General features: G+C 41.0%; 1 protein-coding gene across 2 annotated transcripts in view; it reads right to left on the minus strand.

Moving 5' to 3' along the window:
* The window catches only part of LOC105008073 (microtubule-associated protein 11), a 93,336-nt gene extending 82,627 nt beyond the window's left edge, over positions 1-10,709 (minus strand). For both annotated transcript variants that reach the window (XM_029120801.2, XM_029120802.2), the window contains exon 1: positions 9,991-10,709. In XM_029120801.2, the coding sequence (XP_028976634.2) occupies positions 9,991-10,515 (525 nt within the window). In that variant the 5' untranslated portion in view covers positions 10,516-10,709. The remainder of the gene's footprint in view (positions 1-9,990) is intronic.
* Between the last annotated feature and the right edge of the window lie 5,814 nt (positions 10,710-16,523).

The following is a 16,523-nucleotide window of genomic DNA, read 5'->3' on the forward strand; positions in this document are numbered from 1 at the left end:
ACATACATGCACACCACCTCTTGTTGGCTATATCAAGTGTATGGTAGGCTGTACTGAGTGAATAAGCTAAGAAATATTAAGTAAATTACTGGTAATTTGCAAAAACTGGGTAGATGCTGAGCCGCGCCATGCACACATTTTATGCAAATTCCAACTCTTAATGGAAGTACATACGATGACGAAATTATCTTGGCACAATAAGCGGTTTTATTACTTGCAAGGAGAGACGCATCAAAAGCCTACAAAATAAACCTGTGAGGAACCTCAGAAGAAAACACAGAACAGGCAGTGTTTATACAGTTAAAAAGGGTGTGATAAGATACTGCACAGCTGTCTTATGTCAACAATACAGAGGTGACAGAATTTGGGAAACTGGGCTTATCGCTAAATTTGCGCTTTGCTTTTTATTGCATTTTATAAAGGTCCAGATTCAGAGCTTTGAAATGGTATATAAAACAATACTGTTTGATAAAGCTATAGGACAGATATGCTGCTGTCGATAATCTGCTATACTTAGTTCTAAGAAAAGAGGCTTGAAAGATTCACACCTTCCAGAGAGCTGGTCTTTGTTTACGCCCATTCAGCATAGTTCACACACTCTTAGGCTTTAACCTCACCAGCTATTTAAGTATTCAAACGGGGACACTGGCCTTGTGCTAAACTGGGATGGTTGGTCTCTAATACACCCATACTATATCAAACCAAATAAAATGAAATACAATTCTAGTTTTTTTCACATGGACTTGATACATCACGTATTAACAGTACAGTGAAAGGTAAAGTAGCTTAGCAGCAAGATTCATAATAAACAGTAGCAGTAATATAAGTGCAGACAGTTAGGTGGACAGCCACTGAGCCATTATAGGGTTCGGAATATAAAACAAAATCCAGAAAATCTAATTGTATGATTTTTAAATAATTAATTAGCATTTTATTGCACGACATAAGTATTTGATCACCTACCAACCAGTAAGAATTCCCGGCTCTCACACCTGTTAGATTTTCTTTAAAAGCCCTCCTGTTCTCCACCCATTACCTGTATTAACTGCACCTTTTTGAACTTGTTACCTGTATAAAAGACACCTGTCCACACACTCAATCAAACAGACTCCAACCTTTCCACAATGCTGGGATGAGCTACAGGACAATAGGCTAGCAGCTTGGTGAGAAGGCAACAACTGTTGGCGCATTTATTAGAAAATGGAAGAAGTTCAAGATGACAGTCAATCTCCCTCGGTCTGGGGCTCCATGCAAGATCTCACCTCGTGGGGCATCAATGATAATGATTAAGGTGAGGGACCAGCGCAGAACTACACGGCAGGACCTGGTCAATGACCTGAAGAGAGCTGGGACCACAGTCTCAAAGAAAACCATTAGTAACACATGGATTAAAATCCTGCAGCGCACGCAAGGTCCCCCTGCTCTAGCCAGCTCATATCCAGGCCCGTCTGAAGTTTGACAATGACCATCTGGATGATCCAGAGAAGGTATAGGAGAAGGTCATATGGTCTGATGAGACAAAAATAGAGCTTTTTGGTCTAAACTCCACTCGCCGTGTTTGGAGGAAGAAGAAGGATGAGTACAACCCCAAGAACATCATCCCAACCGTGAAGCATGGAGGTGGAAACATCATTCTTTGGGGATGCTTTTCAACAAAGGGGACAGGACGACTGCACTGTGTTGAGGGGAGGATGGATGGAGCCATGTATCGTGAGATCTTGGCCAACAACCTCCTTCCCTCAGTAAGAGCATTGAAGATGGGTCATGGCTGGGTCTTCCAGCATGACAACGACCCGAAACACACAGCCAGGGCAACTAAGGAGTGGCTCCGTAAGAAGCATCTCAAGGTCCTGGAGTGGCCTAGCCAGTCTCCAGACCTGAACCCAATAGAAAATCTTTGGAGGGAGCTGAAAGTCCGTATTGCCCAGCGACAGTCCCGAAACCTGAAGGATCTGGAGAAGGTCTGTATGGAGGAGTCGGCCAAAATCCCTGCTGCAGTGTGTGCAAACCTTGTCAAGAACAATAGGAAACGTATCTCTGTATTTGCAAACAAAGGTTTCTGTACCAAATATTAAGTGCTGCTTTTCTGATGTATCAAATACTTATGTCATGCAATAAAATGCTAATTAATTACTTAAAAATCATACAATGTGTTTTTCTGGATTTTTGTTTTAGATTCCGTCACTCACAGTTGAAGAGTACCTATGATAAAAATTACAGACTTCTACATACTTTTTAAATTGGAAAACCTGCAAAATCGGCAGTGTATCAAATACTTGTTCTCCCCACAGTAGGTAGCTAACGTTAACAGTAACGTAAGTTACTGTGCAAACAAAATAGCTAAGCATAACCACACACAAGCTAGAAACCAGGAAATGTTAGCTAGCTGGTAAGTTAATATGGTTACCTAGCTAGCTAAAGTTAACAGTAACGTCAGTACAGTAGCTATAGCTAGATACCTAGCAATACAATCGACATGGACAACTTTTTAAAAGGGAATTATCTGTAGCTGTTTAGCAAAAGTTACACATATACATGTAGGAATGTTTTGCGGCCAATTGAAACAATTATATATCCTCTGATTACATGCAAAATCCTTTGTTGTTTGCGTTTAGTCTGTTGACGTTGTTTACAACATGTCTTTTTGCTACCGTTCACACTTATGGCATTCAATACTCTATGCATCTTTTAGTGTCGCTATCATAACTACCATGATTGCTCTTTTCTTGTAAATGTAATCCATGGACAGTTGTTTTATACAAGAGCTAACGTTTTCTTTCCACCATTTGCACTGGAATGAAATGCCTGAATTTTGCCTTAAAGTTTTGAACAGTATCCGTCTAGGATTTCCTCATCGCCGTCCGATTCATCTTCCTCATCGCCGTCCGAGTCATGGCATCATTGTACTCCAGAAAGGAGTATGTCACATCTTCGTTGATAACACCAGCAAAATTCAGGGCAGCGATTTGATTCACAGCTGTAGCAATGGGATCGCAGTTGTCCATTTTTGAAAATCCCGGGATCACAATGATTTATTGACCAAGCTGTCATGTTATGACAAAAGCTGTTTACATGATAGACCAATCATAACTCAGTATGTCAGCATGTCCAGCCCCTTTTTTATCTCAGCCAATGGAAGAAAAAGTCCTGTACTTTCCGCAGGTTAAACAAGGGTTTTAGTTTTACATTTTATTGGCATTTACATTTCGCATAGTAATTTGTTATTAAGTCACATAAAAGTACATCTTTAAGAAGGCATTTCTGCATAAAAGACATGAGAACATGTTTTTCATCTTACAAATGGCTCTCCTGTAAAATAGTCACATGTGAGATAAGCCCAGTTTCCCAAATTCTGTGACAGGTTTTACCCAAAGGGCGGGCTGTCCCCCCACCTTATCCCAGGGAACTAAGGACACTGAAGGTAACCTATTCAACTCAGAAGGGACACACACCATCTGGACAAAGAGCAGATACACAGATTGACGGAGGACCAACCCAATGATCCACTGATACCATTCAATGATAACCATTAACCAATACCAGATCCCCCTCTCCCACGTTCCTTTTCTTATCTAAACATCAGGACTCAGTACTTTTTAACTTGTAACTCATTTATAGAATTAAGTATACACCAGTTCAGGAAATTCCATAACACGCCTCGCCATCTTAGTCAATTGAACAGTATCCCGCAGTTTGTATATGTAAACTGCCTATGTAAACTATAAAACGCCATCTTTTTTGTACTCGAGGGGAGGTAATTGGGAAAACAGGTCTGTCAAACAAAATACATTAAACAAAGTTTCACAAGTGCCAAGGTCAATTTAAAATCAAAAACAATAAACAGCCAAATGAATGTAGGCCTGACTGCACACACGAGAAACAAATGAGAATGTCAACAGGGCAAGAGATACCTTGGATATACTATGCACACATGGGTGCATATGGGAGAACACACTTTGCAAGATAATACACACGTGATGATACGGTTATTAGAAGTTAGCACGCAGGCAATAACACATTAATGAATTTCCTAGGCTCACCTCTGTTCTCTGCCCTCACCAGTTTCCCACAGTTTCATACTTGCATATCTACAATATTCAATACTACTACCAATATTGCTGCTAGTTTACAGTACTCTTTTTAAACTGCTGCTACGTACTGTGTTATGTATATTGCTTTATCCTCTTGCTCTATTTTTGTTGTGTGTACATTTATCTTCTTAATTCTCATAACGTAGTTGTAGTGTGCTATGCCACCACTCATAAGCTTATTGCACTCATACAACTGTGCTGATAAGTTAGCATACCCTGGCAGAAATTGTGCAATTTTGGCAATGATTTTGAAAATAGCACTGATCATGCAAAAAACAAATATTTTATTGAAAGATAGTGACCATATGAAGCCATTTATTATCACATAGTTGTGTGGCTCCTTTTTAAAACATAATGATAACAGAAATCACCCAAATTGGCCTGATCAAACATACTATTTACATACTCTTGAATGTTTAGCCTTGTTAAAGACACACAACACAAACAGGTGAAAATGGCAATTAAAGGTGAATTTCCCACACCTGTGGGAAATGAGTTTGTTAGCTCTCACATGGATGCACTGAGCAGTCTAGATACTGAGCCATGGGGTGCAGAAAAGACCTGTCAAAAGACCAGCGTAACAAGGTAATGGAATTTTATAAAGATGGAAAAGGATATAAAAACATATCAAAAGCCTTGCAAATACCTGTCAGTACTGTTCAATTACTTACTAAGAAAGGGAAAAATCAGGAATCTCTTGATACCAAGCCAAGGACAGGTAGACCACCAATTATTTCAGTCAAAACTGCCAGAAGAATTGTTTGGGATTCAAAGAAAACCCCACAAGTAACCTCAGGAGAAAAAAAGGCTGCTCTGGAAAAAGACAGTGTGGCTGCACAATACTATACGATACTTGAGCAAAAATGAGCTGCATGGTCAAGTTGTCAAGAAAGAAGCCTTTACTGCTCCAATGCCACAAAAAAGCCAGGTTAAAATATGTCCCACAACACCTTGACACGCCTCACAGATTCTGGCACACTGTCGTTTGGAGTAACGAGACCAAAATAGAGCTTTATGGTCACAACCATAAGCGCTATGTTTGGAGAGGGCTCAACTAGGCATATAGTGAACCGAATACCATCCCCACTGTGAAGCATGGTGGTGGCTCACTGATGTTCTGGGGGTGTGTGAACTCTAAAGGCATGGGAAATCTTGTGAAAATGACGGCAAGATGAATGCAGCATGTTATCAGAAAATACTGACAAACAATTTGCATTCTTTTGCACGAAAGCTGTGCATGGGATGCTCTTGGAATTTCCAGCACGACAATGACCCTAAGCACAAGCCCTAGTTGACCCTCCAGTGGTTACAGCAGAAAAGGAGAATATTCACGAGTGGCCATCACAGTCTCCTGACCTTAATATCATCGAGCCACTCTGGGGAGATTTCAAACGTTAAGGTTCATGCAAGACGACCAAAGACTTTGCATGACCTGGAGGCATTTTGCCAAGACTAATGGGCAGTTGTTCCACCTGCAAGAATTTGGGGCCTTATAGACAATTATTACAAAATACTTCACAAAGTCATTAATGCTAAAGGGGTCAATACACAGCAAGGTTTTAATCGTTAATGAAAAAACTAAAACTAGGTGGGAAAAACATTGTCGTTATCTGAAATAAAAATAAAAACAAGGCATTACAAAAAAACAATAACTGACTAAAACTGTAATGTGTGGTTGACAAAACTAACTAAAATAAAATTACAGAGTAAATGTTCTTAGTTTTCGACTTAGTCAGTGTCTTTCCTTTTTTAACGCTATTTAAAACACGCCGAGTATTCGCTCAGCTGTGTTTCCTTTCCCTGCTCTCCCTCCCTTCGTCACACACACACACACACACACACACACACACACACACACACACACACACACACACACACACACACACACACACACACACACACACACCTCGTCTCCATGAGAACAAATGTTCAACGTTGAAGCAAGTTCGCGATAGGTTGGTATCTCGTGAACACCTTTACACAATCTTTACACAAACATTAAAAAGTGGTATACAAGTATAATTCTGATTATAATTTTGTCAGTGTGTTAATGTCTACCCGAGAAGCGATTGTGCCTTATTTAGAAGGTTAACTAGTCGCAAGTTTGAGGTAAAATGCACTTGGGTTTTGATGTCAAAACACTAGTCTCAGTTCCAAGGTGTTACGCTGCTATATTATTGTGCTGGGGGATATGAGGAATGCACTACTAACTTTTCTCAGTCTCTGGATTTAGCCCAGAGAAATGTATTTATTATTCCAATTGGACTCTTAATATCTCACCCGGCACAGCCAGAAGAGGACTGGTCACCCCTCTGAGCCTGGGTCCTCTCTAGGTTTCTTCCTAAAATTCGACCTTAGGGAGTTTTTCCTAGCCACTGAAATTCAACACTATTGTTGTTTGCTCCTTGGGGTTTAGGGCCGGGTGTCTCTGTAAGGAACTTTGTGACAACTGCTGTTGTAAAAAGGGCTTTATAAATACATTTGATTGATTGAAATTTGATTGACTATAAGCTGTGATTCAAATATTAAATAATGTTATGTAATTTTTACTTTTACACTGAATGTTTGCTGCTTCAATCCAGATGAGTAGGCAGAAGGCTATTGTATAAATTTAGAATAGGGTGTGAAAATTGTACAGCTGTGGTATTTGTATAGAGTGTGAATTCTGTTTGGAAGATGTATAACGTTAGATTTTTGGTACGGCGTGTGAATTTTGTAAGAGGTAACGTTAACGTTAAAGGAATTTCCATGGGGTTTGAATTTGGTAGGGTGTTAAATGTGTATATTTTGTGAAGGTGTGAACCATATTTAATCTAATAAATTGTATGATGTTTTTGTTGAGTAATTATTACACAATACTTTTCTGACCTTTTTGTTGCCATGTTTGGTTTTTGATTGTGCCATTCTGTTATGACCTACAGTTGAATGTGAATTACTAATTCTAGAAGGGTATGCAAACTTTTGAGCACAACTGTATGTATATATATTATTCAACTACACTACCAATTGCTAGTTCACACTTATAAGTATGTATATTACTTCCATACTTGCCATATCTAAATGTTCAATAATACTATCCAGATAGCTGCTACAGTGTGGAGAACAAGTATTTGATACACTGCCGATTTTGCAGGTGTTCCTACTTACAAAGCATGTAGAGGTCTGTAATTTATATCATAGGTACTCTTCAACTGTGAGAGACAGAATCTAAAAATCCAGAAAATCACATTGTATGATTTTTAAATAATTAATTTTCATTTTATTGCATGACATAAGTATTTGATCACCTACCAACCAGTAAGAATTCCGGCTCTCACAGACCTGTTAGTAGCTCTCCATTAGAAAATGGAAGAAGTTCAAGATGACGGTCAATCTCCCTCAGTCTGGGGCTCCATGCAAGATCTCAACTCGTGGGGCATCAATGATCATGAGGAAGGTGAGGGATCCGCCCAGAACTACACGGCAGGACCTGGTCAATGACCTGAAGAGAGCTGGGACCACAGTCTCAAAGAAAACCATTAGTAACACACTACGCCGTCATGGATTAAAATCCTGCAGCACACGCAAGGACCCCCTGCTCAAGCCAGCGCATGTCCAAGCCCGTCTGAAGTTTGCCAATGACCATCTGGATGATCCAGAGGAGGAATGGGACAAGGTCATGTGGTCTGATGAGACAAAAATAGAGCTTTTTGGTCTAAACTCCACTTGCCGTGTTTGGAGGAAGAAGGATGAGTACAACACCAAGAACACCATCCCAACCGTGAAGCATGGAGGTGGAAACATCATTCTTTGGGGATGCTTTTCTGCAAAGGGGACAGGACGACTGCACCGTATTGTGGGGAGGATGGATGGGGCCATGTATTGCGAGATCTTGGCCAACAACCTCCTTCCCTCAGTAAGAGTATTGAAGATGGGTCGTGGCTGGGTCTTCCAGCATGACAACGACCCAAAACACACAACCATGGCAACTAAGGAGTTGCCCGTAAGAAGCATCTCAAGGTCCTGGAGTGGCCTGGCCAGTCTCCAGACCTGAACCCAATAAAAAAAATCTTTGGAGGGAACTGAAAGTCCGTATTGCCCAGTGACTGCCCCTTAACCTGAAGGATCTGGAGAAGGTCTGTATGGAAGAGTGGGACAAAATCCCTGCTGCAGTGTGTGCAAAATGTCAAGAACAATTGGAAACGTATGATCTCTGTAATTGCAAACAAAGGTTTCTGTACCAAATATTAAGTTCTGCTTTTCTGATGTATCAAATACTTTAGTCATGCAATAAAATGCTAATTACCTAAAAATTAGACAATGTGATTTTCTGGATTTTTGTTTTAGATTTCATCACTCACACTGTAGCATCTATGATCTGTATGGCTTTTGCCACAGGCCATTTTAATAGCATACAAGCCAGTAATACTAGTACCTTACTACTTGGAATAGTCATAAGAATCGAGCCCATGCTTGTGAGACTGAAGATGAACTTTACACTGCCAAAGCGATTTCATTTCATGGCACAACAATGTTTGTTTTTCTTTCATACATTAATGAAATTGATGTAAAAGCTATCAAAACAGGTGAATATAACTGACTTTTTCATCAAAAGAATTGTGGAATCCCCTCCTCTTTTACTGCACAAGAGCCTGTGGCATATTACCCCAAAAAGCATGCACAGATGCATTCTTCTGAAATCCACCAGATATGGTAGACCATCCGGGAAATGTTGGCATACTATTTTCAGTATACTACAGTTTGAGACCTTCACACATATTAATCTGGCATACTATATAGCAGAGGTGTCAAACCAGTTCCACGGAGGGACAAGTTTCTGCAGGTTTTTGCTCTCCCCTTGTGCTTGATTGGTTAATTATGTCACCTAGTTCTATTTTGTCTCAGTTGGGCTCCAATTGAAAGGAAAAAACAAAAACCAGCATACACTCGGCCCACCATGGAACCAGTTTGACACCTCTGCTATATACTGTAGTTTGCAACTAAGCAATTTGAGATTCAGCCTAAACCTCGCTACTGCAAAAAAGAAATAGAGAACAAAAACCAGGGTAACGTAACCAACAAAAGAAAAAAACTGCTACCAAAGATGTAGCCAAATCATTTAATTGCAATCCCGTTATCAAGGAAAATTATTCCCTGTGAAATAATTCTTTGCATTCATTTTCAATAAATGTATTTTTGTATTTGACATTTTTTATTTGCCATATATACTTTGTTGATCACAATAACTATTTTGTTTGCAATACTAATACTTGGGTTTGTTTTTATTGAAACAGAAGTAACTTCAAAACAAGAAAGCATAAGTCTAACACTATGCCTAATTCTAAGTCTAACCAAACCTCTAAGCCATAAATGTTCCCTACTCGGGATCTGGAAAAAAAAAACTTTTCAAGTTTTACTATGTTCCTGATGGTCTACTTACATTGTAATGTTTGAAATTTGTGCTAATATATTTTTGGAGCTAGCTACCGCTGATGTCTAATTAATTTCTATCATAGGATTAAGAATTAAAGTACTAAATTAACAGAATGTATGACATTGTAATATGGGGTATAAAAGAAAATATATCAGCCGGGAAAGATACAGTGTGGTGCTTCTGGGTGTTAATGTTGTAATAAAGATTGCATAATAGAGATGAATAGGCTGAAACAAATATTGTACTCATTTCCATTGATTTTTTTTTTGCATTCTGAGATTATTTGTGAGAGATGTTAAGGAAGCAAGTGCATAGTTCACTAGAGAGGCAGACATAAGGTATTTCTCTTAGGGCTCGGAAGACATCAAAAAAGATAAATAAGTAGACTTCTATCATCATTTAGCATAACGGTGAAATTAACCCCAATGGTATAGGCTACCACCAACACATAATACCAAATAACGATCCCCATAACCATATCCATACCTGCAACGGTGCCCTGCGGAACTCCCGAACAGCACTCCCCGTAATGTTGTGTATTTGTAGCGGCTTACAGTCCCTGAAGCCCCGGAGTCTTGTATCCATCCTGCCTGTCATTGCCGGAAGACCGTACTCATCGTCGGCCTCATCCGTGCCCTCGTCCCCGCTGCTCTGGTAGTCATGGTGAAAATAGTGCGACCGGTGCCTGCTCTCTCCTGGGCTAACGCTGGCCACAGCGCACAGAGAACCGGCAAGCTCCCTCCACGCCCGGCTACTCGGAGTCTCCGAGCCAAACCCAGAAATACCTTGTTCTCCCATGAACCCCACTGTCCCGATCCCATGTCCGGTTGGAGTCTCTCCGCTGGATGCGTCCCTGCACCGGAGCACCAGGAGGAAGCGGACTGTCTCACCCAGATAAAGGTGACTGCGTCGGGGTAAGCTTTTGTAACGGGCCGGGTCCGACAGATCGGAGATTGGCACCGCAGGGAAATACATAAAATACTCGCACTGAGACTCCATCATCCGAACCATCACAGTAAACAAGCACCTGTCGGATATACTTTCTATAATCCACGTAATCTCGTAAATTATCAAGAATGTAGAAGAATAAGAACTAGCATTTGTCTATTTTCTGATAAAAAATACAAAAATCTAGAAGCAAGTATATTTTTGTAGGTCCTGCATCACCATAATCATCATCCTCATTACCATCATCATACTCACTGCTCTTCTACAGACGCTGATATGAGCAACCTCGGAAGCATTTGTCAACAGTGCATACAGTCAAAGAAGGCAAAAGCAATAGAGTATCGAGGAGGCTGCAACAATTTGTGATGTGCATTCCGAATATTTTTGGTGAGCTGCTGCACTGGTTTCGTTCACTTGAAGAAACACGCTCACTTGGCTACCTAAAATTCACAAAAGAAAGGCAAAATAATTTTAGAAAAGTGCAATTCTCCAATATGAAGGCTAAAGAGTAGGTGTGGAATTCATGTTCAAATAGGTGACATGTTACCTCCAAATGAATATTTGGGTTAGGGGAGAGTGGGGTAAAGTGAGACAATTTTTACTTAAGTTGTACTGAAGTCCCTTAGACAAAGGGAAATAGGACAGAAATTATATTTTTAAATATGAAGAAAAAGTCACTTTTGTTTCTCTCCTTTTTTCTCTTGTAATTTCACTTTGATTAGAATATGTTATGGCTTCCCAAATGCCTCTAATATATTGGGCAACACTGTTTTAAAAATGTTTCTTGGGATTGAAAGCTTTTGGCACGCGTGCATAACCTCTATTAATCATCTTCATCATTGGGCAATTTAGTTCCACTGGAACTATTTCCTCTTTGACTCAGGCTATTGGTTGTATTCAAGAGCAGTAATTTTTATCAATAAATTTACACAGGCAGATCAGTTTTGATCTCGTAATATTGACCAGCTATTGACCAGCCACCAGGCTAATTTACAAAAACACAGTTATACAAAACAATTACATTCCACAACAATATGTTCATTTAAAATAGCTTAGAAGTTTCCTATAGAAGCCAAGACATCAAGTTTTAGTTTTTTTTGGAACTCATTCCACAAATGAGGGGCATTAAAGACAAAAGCAGTTTTACCCAACACTGTATGTACCCGGGGAACCTCTAAGGTTAACCAATCTTTGCTGCAAGTTTTATAACCGCCAATATTCAAATTTATTTTAGAGGAGAGAAAGTTTGGTAGATTGTGCATTATAGCCTTATAGACAATCATCAGCAAGTGTCTGGCCCTCCTGGAAGCCAATGAATACCATTTAACCAAAGAATAAAAATTACAGTGATGCCTAAGAAACTTGGCATCTGTTATAAAGCAAAGTGTTGCATGATAGAACACATCCAAGGACCTCAACTCTGAAGCCAATGAATGCATATACAATAAGTCACCATAATCAAGCCCAGATATGAAAGTAGCTTCAACAACTTCCAGTCTATGTTGAAACGACAGACATGCCTTATTTCTATAAAATAAACTAATCTTAAATCTCAACTTCTTCACCTGTAATATGTGCCCTGAAGGAAAGTTCATCCACCCAGATACCAAGGTATTTGTAAGATTGAACACGTTCTATGACTGAGCCTTCCAAAGTACTTATCTTAAGATCATCCGCATCTTGCTTTTTGCACTTTGAAGAAAATATTTTATATTTAACACCAGCTTAATCTAAAAGGGATTTCTGTAGACATAGAAAATCGGACTGGAGATAAGCAAAAGCCTGAGCATGGGATTTGCCAGTAGCATAAAGTATTGTGTCATCAGCATAGAAATTATACTAACAATTTTACCGTGGCCCAAATTTCATTTATATAGAGAGTGAACAACAGAGGTCCCCAAACCAGGCCTTGCGGAACTCCCCTTTGGACAACCAGGAAATCTGACCTTATACCATCAGTTACAATGGCCTGGGTTCACTCAGATAGTTTCCAAGTCATGAGCAAGTGTCCCTAGCAAGACCAATTGAGGCCAGTTTCTTCAATAGGATGGAGTGATCAACTGTATCAAAAGCCTTTGAAAGGTCAATAAACACAGCCACACAACATGAACCCCCATCCAGTGCTTGAGCAATGTAATTTACAACCAGAGTGGAAGCTGTTATAGTACTATATCCAGGCCGAAAGCCGGACTGATATGGATTCAATATTGAATGCTCAGCCAAGAAGGCACGCAGCTGTGCCGCTAGGCACGATAATTTAGAAATAGGGCGATAGTTATCAAGTAAATTTGTTTCACCACCCTTATGTAATGGCAGCACATGGGCTGTTTTCCATACCCTTGGGATTATACCAGTTGCTAATGTTAGATTCAAAATATATGCTAAAGCTTTAGTGATCAGTGGCGCAGCACTAACCATCAGAACTGGATGGAGACCATCAGCCCCTACTGCTTTTTTTGTATCAAAAGCCAGCAAAGCATCAACCATCTCATTTGTGGTAAAAGGATTTAAAAACAATTCTTAAATATCAGTATCAGCGCTGCTCTGCTGAAATGCATGGTCATTTGTAGATACATTTTCATATTCATTATGGTTTGCACCCGAGGTTCTTTCAAACAAAGAGCCAGCCTTAAAAAAATGGATTAAAAGCATCAGCAATTTAACTTTTTTCAGTAGTTGTCCCTTCTAACACCATTAAAGGTGTTAGAAGATTAGATAATGTCTACTCAATCCAGTTCCAGAATTGTGGTGGACTATGCAAGTATGTTTAGAGAGCGGCTTTATGGAACATGTCCTCTAGCAAAGAAAGCCCTTTCTGAGTGAAAAGTCACTTTGATAAAAAGGCTGTTATTCGTTCTTTTCAGCCCGGTGACCAAGTTTTACTGTTGTTGTCCATTCCTGATTTCTCAGTGTCTGCATGATTTTCTGGTCCCTTCTTAGTTGACAAAAAATTAAGTGACTCTATGTTGTGCAAACTCCAGATAGAAGATGTGTCTGTCATATTAACATGTTGAAACGTTAACAGGACTGATGAGTCCTCACAAAAGAGACACCTGTAGTTTCTTCTGTGGCCTCTGCTATGCTGGGACCTAGTTCTAATATGCTTACTATGGATATAGATGGAGATGGTTTAGAGCATTGTAATGCACCCCAGCAGTGCACTCATTTGTGTAATATGGTGATGCTGCAGTGTCTCCCGTCCAATCTGCACCATTTAGAACCTTAAAAAGTAGCTGATATCCTGAATATTGTGTTTCCCTTGTCTTTTCAGTGATGTTCCCAGCTTTACAACCATGTATTCGGCACCTCACCAACCTGAAAGAGTGGAACCGAGCCGCGGTCCAGTAGGTGAGCCCCGGAGAGTGTATGATAAGAGGCTTTTTGTTCAAGTGTGACCTGTATATTACAAACCAGCCCACACTGGAGTCAGAGAGAGTTGCCATGACGACCTCTTTCCTCAGGAGCTGGCTTGTGTCAGTGAATTCATGTCGTCGGATGCATTCACCCGGGCAATTGCTATTGATGGGGAACTCCGGGACTGTCTGTCTAGATGCCTCTTTTCCTCTCACCAGATTGAGTTGGAGCACAAGCCGATGGGCCTTGGTCTGAATGAGGCTTCTTTTTTTTGTGGTAGACGGGGACATGTCTGGGAGAGCTGCCCCCTAAACCCAAAAAGATTTATGGCTGAGGTGAATCCCCCAGCTGGTCACAGTGCATAGCTGTCATTGCAAGATCTTTCTGTTCAGTTGTGTTTTTTATTGATTAAGGTGTCGTGGGGGATTTTCATTGACCAGAACTTCGCAACCGCCCATTTGTTGCCATTACACTCACTTGTGTCCCCTCTCCAAGTCCAGGCAATGGAACAGTCAACCTGTGTGGACTGGGACCGTTTCATACATCACACACCCCATCACCATCACTGTGGATGGCTATCATTGAGAGACTGGATGACACAATGGAGAACAGTGGACCCAATAGTGGACACGAAGGGAAAGGTTTCGTACAATAAGTTGAATAACTGGTTCAGGGAAAAGCAGTCTCAGTCGATGGGTATGCATGGTCGGCAACAGAACAGAATGGCAGAGGTACACTGGGGCAGACAGGTTTGTTGGACGGTGGACAGGCGGAGATCGGTGACTGGATCAGAATGGCAGAGGTACTCTGGGGCAGACTGGCTCGTTGGTCGGGGAACAAACAGGTAGAGGTCAAAGCCAGGAAAACAGATAGACGAAATTGTTAACGGGGAGAACACTAGAAAGTGAAACGCTGGAAACGACTGCACGGGACAAGATGATCTGGCACCTGCCAGAACAGAGAACAGGGGTTAAATACACAGAGGGATAATGTGGAACCGGGAACACCTGGTGGTGGGGGGGGGGGGTGGAGACATGACAACAGGTGAAACACATCAGGGTGTGACACAGGAACTGCTATTCATCACATCACTACTCCACCCTGTCATCCTGGGTCACCTGTAGATCATGCCCACCCACTCTCTATGTCCGAATCGGAGGTCATAGAGAAGTACATCACAGATGTACTACGGCAGTGGATCATTAGGAGGTCCACATCACCCGCGTCGGCAGGGTTCTTCTTCGTGACCAAGAAAGACTGAGGAGTTTGTCCAACATACCTCATCATGTCGTATGGGCTGGCCAATGCACCATCAGTATTCCAGTCCTTCTTAGATGAGATATTTCGGGACATGGTTGGGCGAAGTGATCGGCTATATTGAGAACATCCTAACAGGGCCGGGGTGTGGAATCAGGCGTGGACACAGAGGCAGAGAGGAGATGTCGTGCACAAATGTTTAGTGTAGGAATAAGAAGTGCCTCCATCAGTCCTTCCTTGGTTGCCACATTCTGGAGGGAGTGAAGATGGAGGAACTGAAAGTGGAGGCAATAAGGTCCTGATCACAACCTAACACCACCAATCAGGTCTACTCCGGATCCTCCCCTAACATGCTCCGCCTCACCGCTGTACTAATTACCGGTCTGCAACTCAGTCGTGCTGAATGCACCCGACCCCTGCACACCTGTTCCCAGTTACAAATCACTGAGGACACTATTTATGTTGCTCACTTGTTTGTACTTGGAATATTGTTTACATTCAGCAAAATGTTTTGTGTGTTTGTTCGATGTTTGCATGTCATATAAAGATGTTATGCTTCTGGCTAATAATTTTCACACTATTGATGTTTTTGCAGAAACTTTTCAACTGTGGTTGCTCCTCTAACTTGTCTACTCAGCTGGTCTATTTTATTTGTTTGGTAAACTGAATGTCAAACTGCTTTTGAGACTGTAATTTGTTGCTTTGTAGTTCCTGTGTTCTGTCTGCCTCAGATTTCGTTAAAAAAAATTGGTAGATGTGAGTATAGTGGGAGCTGGTGCTGTATTGCTGCAGGAAGACCTAGAAGGTCTTGATCACTCATTTTTGCTACTTCTCCCACAAGTTTAATAGCTGTCAGTCACGTTACTCCACAGTTGAACAGGAGACTCTGGCTCTGTTACTCGCCTTACAGTATTTTGAAGTTTATGTTGGACCTAGTGTTCTCCCTGTAGTTGTCCACAAATCACAACCCTTTAGTTTTCTTGAACTGAATGTACAACCACAGAGAAGGGATAGGAAACAGACCCTGGTGTATACATTTGCCCATAGATGACCCAGTGTTATACAGTGGGTTAGTTGTGAGCAGAGGGTTGTACTATGAAGAAAGTTAACCTACTCAGGTAACCTACAGCATTGTTTCTCAACCCTGCTCCTGGGGGCACACCGCTCTGCATTTTTAATGTCTCTCCCTGCCCTAACACACCTTATGTAGCTCATCTATAATGAGCTGATCATTTGAATCAGGTGTGATAGAGCAGGGAGAAATCTAAAACATGCAGGGCAATGTGGCTGTTGGAGCAGGGTTGAGAAACACTGGCCTACAGTGCTTGGATTTAACTCGGCAACGGGAGTTGGTAGAGCAGCTTTTACACTCCTGTGGATGTTGTTCAGAACCTTTGACAGATTAGTGCAGTAAGTTAACATTGTATCATTCACATGTTCTGTGGTGAGGTCTGTGTGTG

This window comes from Esox lucius, chromosome 7, assembly GCF_011004845.1.
Source record: "Esox lucius isolate fEsoLuc1 chromosome 7, fEsoLuc1.pri, whole genome shotgun sequence".
Classification (NCBI taxonomy): Eukaryota; Metazoa; Chordata; class Actinopteri; order Esociformes; family Esocidae; genus Esox; species Esox lucius.